Raw genomic sequence first — 12958 nt, forward strand, 5'->3', positions numbered from 1 at the left:
ATAGCAGTATAACACCATAGCTGCCCCCCCCCCCCCCTGCACACACACAAAAAGAAAGAAAAGAAAAGTAATAAAAAACTATCTATTTGACTCATAATGTCTTCGTAGTGTAGTCACCTCATACAAAAGATTGGGTGACAAATCAGTCGTAACACTGCTCAAATTTGAATGAAGTCATTGTTGGTGTTCAAATATAGCAGATTGAGAACATCTGCAACCAAAATTTAGTCACTACTAGCCAACATTAGCCATACATTAACCAGAAATATCATACAGTGTTAATGAGTGCTGGCAGTATGCAAGTGAACACGGTAGTTGAAGTCACGAGACTGAGTGACTGTCTCTATTAGACTAGAATGCCTTAAGGATTGGCTCATATTTTTCGTTCGAAATCGCACCGCGTTACAGAATCCAGCTGGAAGAAGGGAAAGAAAACATTGTCTTTAAAACCATTTTGAGATTAAATAACTTTGTTTCCATTGACCTTATATTCTGCTCTCAACATGATGCCTGTTGAGATTCAATTGAATATCATTGCATCGTTGCTGCAAGGTATGCAGTTCTTTGTGTGTGATCTTTTGCAATGCTGGTTCGCAGAAAGCCGACCTGGCGCTAGCCGATCTGACCATCACCGAGATGCGCGAGCGAGTGATCGACTTTACTTTGCCCTACATGACGGCCGGCTTGGTAGCGGTCACCAAGAAAGGACAGCCAAGGAGTCCCGGCGGCATTTGGTCATTCTTCCTGCCCCTCACTCGAGAGGCAAGTGGTGGTCCTCTCTGCCTCACGTAATAGTGTTTTGTTGTTTTGCTTTTTAGAGCGCAGCTCTTACGCGCCCGTCCCAGCGTTGAGCGGCGTCGCCGTCGGTGGCATAACAGATAGACATGAAAAAGTAACCGATAGACATGAAAAAATAAAATGAAATAAATATTTAAGATCGAATGGGATTTCAATCCGGGCACTCTGCGTGGTAGTCGAGTATTCTACCATAGAGACACGCTGGTGCTTGAAACTCCTTTGCAAAAAGACCCTATACAGGCGCCATGTCGGGCAAGGAATCGCGTTAACATGTGTAATATACGGTGGCAGAAGAGTAAAATAACAACCAGGTATCACACAATGCTAATTGCGCAACGAGTGCGTGGTTTAATGCTTCCCACCCACTCTAAAGTGCTCAGTAATAATTCTTGATCGTGTTCAGCTTCATGCAGCATCAACAAAAAGCTCATAATACCTTACAGATGTGTAACGCTTATCCGCAGAAAGACGAATACTGGCGCAGTAGGTGCAGTCCTACTTCACAAAAATTATGATTTATGGCGTAGTCGATGCCTTGCGGAAAGCCAAAACTTCAAACACACCTTGCTCCAACACGAAGCTGCTCTCGGAACTCGCATTAGGCAGTATCGTGATCGTCGGTGAATTTTTTCTTTTTTTTGCACACTCGTGGATATTCACACAGTGAAGATGGATTAAGGGATAAAGAAAGTTAATTCATTGTGGTACCCTAGGGAAACGTTCCGTATGCGATTCCAATAATTCCCTATGTTTCCGTAAGATTCTTACCGAAATATATGGAAAATATATAGATTTTAAATGGATTTATATGGATTCTGTAAGGAAACATGTGAAATTACTGGAATGGCATACGGAACATTTCAGTAGGGTAAAATAGCTGAGAGACGAACATAAATAAAAGTTTTGACCTGTTACTCGATGCAATGAACATATAAAGAGATAAAAAGAGGGTATTGATCGTAAGGATTAAGATAAGGGTGCGAGAATTTGAATAGCCAAAGACTAGAAGAGATCAATACGTCACCCAGTAAGCCTTGGTAAGGCAAAACTGTTCGTTAAGCCATATCCTTCACTCTTCCCCACGCAGTACCGGCTCGCCACGTGACGCCTGAAAGAGACAGCGTACTGGGCGCGAATTTCTTCTTCGGCTTCAGTCGTGCTGCGGTTCGCTGTCTCCTAATTTATTTTTGCTTCCTCTTTGAGAGTGAGCCACTGGCGTAGCCAAGGGGGAGGGTTAAACCGCCAAAATTTTTCAATTTTGCATACACGCACACATATAACGCACGCACGAACATACACGAAGTATGCTTGAACTTCCCCGAAAAAAAATTCTGGCTACGGCACGGGGGGATGGTTCGGCGATTGAAGTATTTCCGGCTCCCGCCATTCAAAGCATAAGCTCGCAGTGAAGAAGAGCATAGCCTCTGAAATCAGCCGCCGTTGCTCAAGAGAACACCGTTGTTGGGAAAGGAGTTTGGACACCGCCTATTGATATGGCCACTGCCGCCCTCGTGTATCGAACCGGAGAAATAGTGCTCGCGGCCTTCCGAGATTGCGGGCACGCTCGAGGCGCTCAAGCGTTCGACAGAGGACGCTACTCCCTCTCACACGTTAAAGCTGCTCTGCATTATCCCTAAAGTATCCCAAAAGAATCCCTGTAAAATAACCAAAGCATTTAATGGAGGCTTTCTAGTAGGTTCCCGAACAGGTGCTAACGTTTTTCGACAACTTCACAAAGTAGTTCGGTACCGGGTGTGTAATAATGAACTGAGGATGATAGAGTAACGTGCTGCTGGTTCAACATAAAAATCACGACTACCGGGTTCGGTATTTTTACTCGCTTCGGGTTTGTCCGTTGTGAACGTGATTAGATATGAACGTTGAACAACTCACGTTGTTCTAAAACGAAAGCGAAAAGGAAAGAAAAACGCCATTTTCGCTACCCGAACCAAACGATGAAATATGTCATGAGAGCACAAACTACACATTGCCATTTGGCTTGGAAATGCACGTTCATTGAACGTTTTAGAGGTCAACAGATAAGATGTCTGATAAACTTTCTTGTGTCAGGACACATCGAAGCTTTCGCGAAGTATGGAAATGTTCAGCATCTGCTAGCAGTGACTATGTAGAATTAATGTTATAGGGACCAGCGACTCCAGAAATGAAAACACCTTTTTATCTAGACTAGCTAGACTTGATTACGTTGGAGTGCACCTTCACAGTGCATGATCACATAATTCGCAAGAGAGCATCAGATAACTCCTCGCATTTATAAAATATTGCTTTAAATAAACTTGTTGTTTGGAGAAATACTACCTGTTAGATATAGGTGGAACGTACAGTCAGTGTCAACAATTTAATGGCCACGGGGCACAAGAAAAAGCTGGATATTCCCGCTGCTTCGTCAGGTAGCCTTGAATTTAGATTTCTGACCTGTTCTGAAACGCCGATTTGGTTCAATGCTGACCAGGGGCATTATCAAAGACATTATTAATTGCCTTTCGGACATTTCCTTTTGCGTTACGATGGTGTTGTTTGATATATGTGTGTGTGTGTGTGTTTTTCCATATCTGTGCTCGTGTGCTTATTTTACATGTACTGCTGAATTTTATGCTATTCCTATGCTGTATGCTCGATCTCCACTCAAGGGCTAAGGAGTAGCCGGCGCCTTATTTGTGCCATTATATCAATAAAATAAAAACACGTACTGTGCAGCTCGACCGAATAGATTCAGAAATTGCTGGAAAATTCAAAGTTTTACCAGGCCTTGTGGTCCCTAAACTTTAGAAGCTACGGTACATTCACGAAATAAAGTACGTCTTAGTGTACGTTTCATCACAATACTCTGAGCAGTGAAGCACTCGTATTTGTTTGCAACAAATATGGATGTAGCGTTTGTTTGGGCTATCAATTTCTCACTCTGTGGGACTGTATATTGCAGGTGTGGATTTACATTCTTCTGGCTACGGCGTGCACCATATTCGTGATGTACATCAGCGCGCGCCTCAGTTTCCGCGAGTGGATGCTGGTAGACGACGGGAAGGGCGGGGAGTGCATGGAGAACCGCTTCAACCTCTTCAACTGCTTCCTCTTCGTGCTCACTACGCTTCTCCATCAGAGAGTGAGCCTCGACCCCAGGTAAGAGGCCAGGCTGGTAATGAACACAGAGAGATAGCGAAAGTTCAAAACAGAGAGAGAAAGCAAGAGAGGGAAAGAAACTTCTTTTCTGAAGGACTCGCAAAACCGAGTCGTTGCTGGTCGGAACCAAGCTAGATAGCCGTTTGTGGTTTTGAATCCATTTATCGGGGCCGCCTGAGCAGCCGTGTACATACATTAAACAGCCGGCCTCCTGCACAGACCCCTGGAGCATACAGCAGTTTCATGTATGTATCTAGGTCATCCTCAAGAAGCACAAAAGTGTCTTGATTGCCTTGTGAGCCGACCAGCAATGGGGACGGTGTTCTGTCGCAACACCGGCAGATAACGAAGCCGATCGTCAAGTCGCCGCAACGCGTTAAGGAGTGTTTGTATTCTCCATCAAATCGAGGACAGTAGCAGAGCAATACACTCCATGGCCCCCAGCATCATTTGCTGCTTCATGCATGTATAAGCTCCCGGCTGCGGCCGTATATATGGATATAGAAACGTGACGCCAAATATTTTGTACAGCGACTTTTATGCGCAATTGCTCGAGGTCACCGCGTCATGGCGTTAAGGTATAGGTCGCTAAGGATAAAGATGGCTCTATGTAAGAGTTCGATCCAAAATCACACAGACATGACTCGAACTGACGCCGGTGGATACAAAAGTACGTGCATTACTTAGCCTAAATTGTGGCGTTTTCGTGACTGTTTAGGGGTAAGCGCAGTACACGCTGGCTAATTATACGATGTTTTTTTCTGCCTGGTCGTATCGGCTACTTTGAAGTGTCGATCGCTGAGCTGCATAAATAATAAAATTCCTGTTAGATATTTACAACTTTCCTCTTGTTTTCAGATCCATTATAAGCGGTTCGACTTCAATTAAACCCTTTGATATTGCCATTGAATACCCAACCTTTCATGACCCCCCTCCATCCCCCCCTTTCCTGACATACTTCGGAGATACGTCCTCGTTAGGTTATGGAACTGGTTTAAACTTCAAAGCATGCGTAGGTTAGTTCTGCACGGCATTATATGTTAGAGCAATAAATGTACAATAAGTAAGCACGTACGCCCACTGATAAATACTCGCGGCGTTCATTTTAAACTAAAAACATTCTTCAGAATAGCATAGACGGAAAGGAAGACTTGTTCACTGAAATGCGCGTACCCTTGTTGAGAGCAATTTGAGCTCCATGTTTACTGCAAGCTGCCGCCATCCAAAGGTATCAAGCGTTAATCCTTCAGGCAGAAGGTGAAGGGAGGGAGGGGACGAGTTCCCGTAGAAAAGTGATTAGAGAGATCAAAGAGAAGCATGCTAACCAGGGCATGAAACCAACCAGTTGACTAGGCACCGTTTTTTCTTAAAGCAAGGTTGTATAAAAACAAATGGGATGGTTAGGTTTGAAAAGACACGCCGAGAGGTGGGACCGTATTGAAGAATTTCTAGTTATTAGTCTCGAACCACCATGAAGCTGTATGTATAGTGCATTTCATAACGTTAACATATTTCCTCTGGCTTAAGAAAGATTAAACTCGCCTCGACTCCACAACCTCTCTTTCGAGTAAAAAAATATCTACTTTATCGCTGCTCCACAAAACTTTTAATAATGATAAGAAATGTAAACTTCTCTATATTCCAATTAAAGTACAATGTTGTAATAACCGCTGCTATAAGGTGGACATTCCTTTTCGTCGCACCAGTTTGTATCCTCATCGATTCGTGCCTAACACAATCGATAAAGAGAAGTGCTATTGACCGCCTCCATCATCCCTACCGGAATCTTTCATTAAACGTTATTATACGTACCGCGCGCCTTCTCTAAAAGTACTAACCACCTATGACGTGTATTTTTTCTCCTGTCCACACTACATTCTGTACGGTCTTCGGGTACTGAGGGTATAGAAGCAAATAAGTCAGACGTGCCAAGAAAGTTATACAATTTAGATACAGTGTTTAACTACGGTACGGGCATGCACGTACGTACGTACGTACGTACGTACATACATACATACATACATACATACATACATACATACATACATACATACATACATACATACATACATACATACATACATACATACATACATACATACATACATACATACATACATACATACATACATACATACATACATACATACATACATACATACATAAGACGTGAAAGTACAGTGGCACCAGCGATGTATCAAAAAGCAGTATGTATAGCAAGAGCATTCAGGGCGTCCATAAATTTTCACTGGCGCCAATTGAAGCACGCAGCATGGGCTGATAGAAGGTATTGATCCTTCATCTTTTTTATCTCTCTGTACGGCAAAAATGATGGAAAGAGACATTTTTAAACATTAACGCCAGCATTTAAGTTAACATGAAGATTGTTCATAGAAAGTTGAGGAGGGATGTTCATCAGCGTTGTATGTGTGTGCGTAAAACGTTGTATATATGTGTGTTGTGTGTGCTCCAAAGAGTAAAGACAAAGTAGAGCTGTTGCACTGAAGTGAAAGAGTGCGTGGCCCTAACGTAAAATCTGACAGGGGCCCTTATACATTCACTTGAGAACACTCCAAGGCGAAAGCTATCTTTTTTTTTTCTTCTCGGTACGATGCAGTGACCCTCCCCCGTCTCCCTCCGAAAGCTTTGTGCAGCTAACGCGGTTTTGCACTGCTTCGAGGATCGAAGGCATTGCAAGTTTTCTGAACCTCACCTAGTGTTGCACTGCCTTCGTGATCGGCCCACCTTTGACGAAGCGACGACGTCATGTGATAACGTCACTGTGTGACGCCATGTTATGTCGTCATTCTGTGACGTCACGTTATGTGACGTCATAGAGATGGCGTCACAAATTCTGGCGATATGTGACGTCGTGATGACGTCGTATGGGGACGTCATCACTTGACGGTGATTTTTTGCATCGCTCGTGTTGATGCCATCGCCGCGGGACGCCGACGGTCAATTTTCACTTTTCATGAGGCATCTAAGGCTTTTTTTGCCTTAATAAATCAGCTCCAAGAAAAACAAATCTGTGTGAAAACCGCTTCATTTGCATGAACACCGTAATTCACAGCACGTCACAAAAAAAAAAAAGTACCTCGCATGATGAGAGGAAGAAACGCGTTAGGAAGCGGAGCGTCAGTCGCGCTTTCGTTAATTTGAAATGTTGCGGTGGTAATTACATCTCATCCCTATTGCCTGTGCCATTGCCCATATGAGTAGCACTAATGCGGCAGCAAAAAGGGCGACAGCAATAAATACCCTCTAATTAGCAGACTCTGTGGCTTAACCGATAAAAAGAGAGACGCGCTAATTTGTATTGAATCCTCGCGACATTCACTCAATTCTTCATAATTGCATCCGTGATTTTCAAATTGAGGCCGGTAATATAATTTGCGGCTAAAATAAGAAAGTTAGCTCGTCGTATACTATGTAGATGAGAAACTACTGGGGACCTTTGGTCAGAAGCGATAAATAAAGTTGCTTCTCTCTCTTCAGAAAGCGGAGATCAACGTGAAACTCGTGAAACAGTTCTGTGAGAATTGCTTTTCACGTAAATAAGACGTGCGATCCTGAAGACACATCCTGCCTTTACAATTATTGCATTTCGTAAAGGTGCTACTGTCGTTCCTTGAAGTAACTTTCTTCTTGTACCGCACATTTCACCATTGCAACGAATGTGCGCTCATAAAGGACCATCAAAGAAAAAAAAAAGAAACTTGGTAGCTATTCAATAGTGTCGCGAAGACAGAGGAAAGAGCGGAGCTGGTGTCGCTCCCCTGATCCTTTCATATATATATATATATATATATATATATATATATATATATAGTATATATATATATATATATATATTCCTTTGATTCGATCTATTTCTCTCCTTTCTCTTTCTGTCTCGCTCTCTGTTTTTTCTATCTTTTTTTAACGCGATCGCGTTAAAGAGATTGTTCCGCAGAAATGCCAGTGTTTGCGTCGGCGTCGGTGTGGGCGCGTTGGTTGTGAGCGGAAAATCCTCATCTTGTATAAAATAAATAATAAAAAAATCGCATGTTCGAGTGGGAATCGAACCCAGCCCGTCTGCGTGGCGAGCAGGTGTTCTACCACAGAGCCACTCCATTGCTTAGAACTGCGCTGAAATTAACTTTAATGCTTCACAAACATGCGCGTCCTGTGTACAGGTGTCACAGTACGAGATGTAATATCGCAGAAAAAACGGGGTACAAGCGTATATTGCCATCGGGCGTCACACCATGTGAACTGCATAACGAGTTGGTGGTTGAAAGCCGGCCACCCATTACATAAGGCACAGGCATAACTGCGCGTATTCCCTTACGAGCACGTAGTGGGTGCATCGCAACTTCGAAAAAGTATCACGCGCGTAATTGCTACTGGTTTAAAGCATGCCACCCAATACAAAGGGCATGCACATTAGTGCGCGCATTCTCTTACACACGTAGTGGGTACACTGTTGTCATAAAAGTGCTCTTGAAGAGGGCGGAAACCCTTACCTTTACTATAGGTATGCCGAGTGTGTGTGTGTGTGTGTGTGTGTGTGTGTGTGTGTGTGTGTGTGTGTGTGTGTGTGTGTGTGTGTGTGTGTGTGTGTGTGTGTGTGTGTGTGTGTGTGTGTGTGTGTGTGTGTGTGTGTGTGTGTGTGTGTGTGTGTGTGTGTGTGTGTGTGTGTGTGTGTGTGTGTGTGTGTGTGTGTGTGTGTGTGTGTGTGTGTGTGTGTGTGAGACCGGGTGACTGAACATAATGACAAGCGAAACAGAGCGCGATGAGGATGGGGCCGGATATCGCTATCGCGTTCAACTCTTAAAGGGACACTAAGAGCAAAACGATTTTTCTCGCATTAGTAAAGCAGTCTTCCACGATACCAAAAACACCACGCTTGCTGCGAGAAGACGCTTAATAAGCGAGAAAACGCGCAAAAAGAAAATACAGGTGGCGACGCCACCTTGGAATTCCCGCACCGTTTGCCGTGACGTCACATATTTTTGACGGTGCCTGCTTGGGCCTACGTAGTTCCTAATCGGTTAAATCGAAGTACATTGTCCTCCGAGGGGGCTAGAGACTTGACATAACGAGTTTGTGGAAATTTCGTCGAGCCAGTGGCGCCAAAATACGTTAATTGCTCTTTGAAGTCTTTTACGTCACGAATTACAAAGTTCGGCGCGAGATTTAAAAATGAAACTTTGAACTTGGTTTTCTCCTCTAATAATAAATCTATGGTGGTGAAATAAACTACACAGGAGTTCTCCGAGCACACTTTATCAATCTAAACCAATTCATTTTTTCCCTTTAGTGTCCCTTTAAAGGTGAAGCTTCAGCGTCCCCCAATTTTTTTTTGTGTCCTTCTTCCATTTCTTTCTCTCTTTCCCCGTGTACTCGTTCTCTCGCCCATCAGAGTTATTTCATCCCACGCCGGACCAATCGACGCACGTGTTCTGGGAGCGAAGAAGATCAAGAAGAGGACAAAGAGAGGGCGTACTGGCCGAGTGATGATCGTTTTTGTTCGCGCCTAACGGACTTTCGCCGAGCATAAAGAGCTCCGCTGTTGCAACAAGTTTTCTCGAATTACAATTTCACGATACCTAAAGCGCCACTCTTATCGCGAGAAGGCACTTATTAAGCGGCGCAGAAAAAAAAAATGCAGGTGTCGACTCACGTTCAGGTTCCCGCACCAGCTCTCCGTGACGTCATAGATTTTGACGGCGTTTTCTGCGGCCTACGCGATCGCTTATCGGTGAAAAATTGTTTACGTTGTGTTATGAGGGACCCGAAGCCTTAACGTAGCAAGTTTCAGAAAATTTTATTGAACCAATGTGGCCAAAATAGAGGCGTTCAAATTTGTGACGTCACACTGACTACGCGCTGAAGTTTCGACGCGAAATCCAAAAGTGAAACTTTAACCATCATTCCATCTACTAATAGTTTTGCTACGATGGCGAAAATAATTAGAACAGTGTTCTAGAAAAATGAATTGTCTGTCTAAACTGATTTAATGTTTAACATTAGTGTCCTTTTAGAGTACTGAATCACCTTATAGGAGGCGAACCGGGACTTCCTTGGGATAGTTTCGCATCATCATCACAACCACCGTTTTCCTGATGTAACATTTGAACATAAACAACTACTACGTTATGCAAAGTAAGGGACATAACTATTATATAGAAGTATAATTAGGGCGAAATATACGCCGGAAGAGTGAATGTGTAGGAGTTAGTCTAAAGCTATTTCACTTTATCTTAAATTTTTCTCCTTGATGAAAATCAGTGATACTCTGCACCTAATTTGCTTTAAACGAGCTTTACTCACAGGGAAAGTACCGAATGGAAAGAGCACCCACGCCTCTCACGCTCCAGCGAGTCCATTAATGAAACTTTTACGCTGCAGAGCCATTGAAGAAAGGCCGCCCCGGTCTTTCGACAAGGTACAAGGCTGAATAGTTAATCATCAGAACTACGTACTCGACTGCTTTGGTACATTATGTTTAAAGCGAAGGACGCGTTTGGGCATTAGCGAAACAGTAATCCAATTATTGAATTTGGAAATTTGGAAGGTAAATAATGATATAGGTGCAAGCAGCAGGGACAGCATAAATCAATTGAAAAAAAGTGGTCGTTAATAATGCGTGATTCTAAGCACTTTGAGATAATACGTACGTTCCCTCATTTTGCTGTAAGAGTGTGGGAGAGAAACAAAGAAAGGAAAATGCATGCAGTTGCACTCAACGTGAAATCTGCAGGAAGTGCAGAGCATTACTTAACGGGGGGGGGGGTGGTAGAGGGTTCAAACCTTCCCCCCGATATCTTCGATTTTGCATGTGTATCGCAGACATACAAACGCACGCGCGAAGGTACATAAAGTATGGTTGAACCCCTCCACGCCGCACCCCCCTCCGAGAAATATTTCTGGCTATGCTACTGGTGCAGAGCAGTGATTCGCCTGCCCTTCAGCGACGCTGGCGTTCCAAATGTTCAGACTGCTCGGCGTCCACGGTGGTAAAGAAAACGTTCATTTGTGATGCAGTGGTGTTCTCTGCCCTCCTCTTTTCTCTCCTCCTCATCCTCACTTATTTTTCCCACCCCCTTGCTACACTATATTATACACGGCTATGCTATGCTTTACCCTCCCCTCCACCTTTCCTTCCTCCTCACGCTCACAGCACTCCTCCTAACCATCATTTCCATTTCCCACACCTTGCTGCACTATACTACACATTGCTACAGCAGACATAGCTATGCAATGATTTACCCTCTCCTCTCCTCCTCACCCTTAAATTCCTTTCACGCCCCCTTGTTATACTATACTATACTATACTATACTATACTATACTATACTATACTATACTATACTATACTATACTATACTATACTATACTATACTATACTATACTATACTATACTATACTATACGTGGCTATGCTATTCATGGTTTTGCCTGCGTGACGCCAAGCGACGACATGAAATGACAACAAACGACAGATGACTGGAGATGAAATATAGGAGCATACGACAACCCGGGCCCCTAAAGAGCTCCGAATGCAAATTCAAAGAAGCCGCGTCCTTCTAGTCAACACCACGCGATTTTTGCGGAAAAGCATAGTTATCTCTCAGTGCCCATAGAGAAAAGAACTTAACCTCAGATAAGCTGACCAGATTTGCATAGTTAGAAAATGATTGTGTGATAGATTCTGCCCGACGTGTGGCAATGCCCAGTGCAATAATAATAATTCATGGTGTTTTGCGAGCGCTAAAACCACGACGCGATCATGAGTCACGCCGTAGTGTATGGCTCCGGATTGATTTTCACCACCTGGGGTTCTTTAACATGCGCCTAAACATAAGTACACGGGTGTTTTTTCCATTTCGCCGTCTTCCAAGTGCGGTCGCGGCCGGGAATCGAACCCGCACCCCGAGCTTAGCAGCGCGACACCCTACCTACTAAACTGCCACGGCGGGTTATGCCCAGTGTGTGGCATAAGCTTCAATAGATCACCATCACTTGCGTCCGCAGCTACCGAGAATACAGCGCGTAGCCTGGCGCTCAGCAGCAATTCACCGAGCACCGACTATATAGTTCACCGACATACAGCTAAATAACTGGATGGAGAGAGAGAAAAGAAAGGTAATTGAGATCTGAAGGTGAAGAAATGAACAGTGACCTAAAGTTGAAATATGTTGCATGCGAAAACAAACCTCATGTTGAAGTTTGTTGCATGCGAAAAGAAAACAGCAAACGAAAGATAAACGCAGCGCGCGCGCGCGCGCGCACATGCAAGTTCGGCAGCTCTGTTACTATGCCGTTATGGAGGGATGGTAGCAGAGCGGCATATAAATGCATGGAAGTTAACGAGAGGCAGTTCCGGTTGGATGCCCTACATAATTAGACCTCTCTGGCCGAAACTTTCGTAATGATTCCTCGCTGTTCCGCTTGCTCATTCTCTATGCTTGCAGGGCCCCAGCGACTCGCGTGCTGGCTGGCTTCTGGTACTTCTTCACTTTCATCGTGCTCGCCATTGTGGTGAGCAACCTGTGCGAGAGCATTCTGTGGCAGGACAGCGGACCCGACTACGACTCTGTCGACCAGCTTATGAAGACCCCCGGCTTCACCTACATCGCCATACGAGGTGGAAGCACCCGCACTTACCTTGAGGTGAGTTAGTTGCACAATGTATGTATGTATGTATGTATGTATGTATGTATGTATGTATGTATGTATGTATGTATGTATGTATGTATGTATGTATGTATGTATGTATGTATGTATGTATGTATGTATGTATGTATGTATGTATGTATGTATGTATGTATGTATGTATGTATGTATGTATGTATGTATGTATGCATGTATGTATGTATGCATGCATGCATGCATGCATGCATGTATGTATGTATGTATGTTCCCACGAAACGGATAAATTGAACTCTACTCCCACTTTCAATGCGAGTATTGCTGATACAAATAATTAAGGTTCAGAGGCTCTAATGTCGTATTAAAGAAAAAGGAAAAACAT

General features: G+C 43.7%; 2 protein-coding genes across 4 annotated transcripts in view; both read left to right on the forward strand.

Moving 5' to 3' along the window:
• The window catches only part of LOC119397580 (glutamate receptor ionotropic, kainate 2-like), a 28535-nt gene extending 15929 nt beyond the window's left edge, over positions 1-12606 (forward strand). Inside the window, exons 5-7 of the mRNA XM_037665004.1 lie at positions 598-762; positions 3743-3939; positions 12399-12606. Of these exons, the coding sequence (XP_037520932.1) occupies positions 598-762; positions 3743-3939; positions 12399-12606 (570 nt within the window). The remainder of the gene's footprint in view (positions 1-597; positions 763-3742; positions 3940-12398) is intronic.
• Positions 1-12958, forward strand: part of LOC119396502 (homeobox protein slou-like) — a 346344-nt gene that overhangs the window by 186652 nt on the left and 146734 nt on the right. The gene's annotated exons all lie outside the window — the stretch shown is intronic.

The sequence above is a fragment of the Rhipicephalus sanguineus genome, chromosome 6, assembly GCF_013339695.2.
Source record: "Rhipicephalus sanguineus isolate Rsan-2018 chromosome 6, BIME_Rsan_1.4, whole genome shotgun sequence".
Taxonomy (NCBI): domain Eukaryota; kingdom Metazoa; phylum Arthropoda; class Arachnida; order Ixodida; family Ixodidae; genus Rhipicephalus; species Rhipicephalus sanguineus.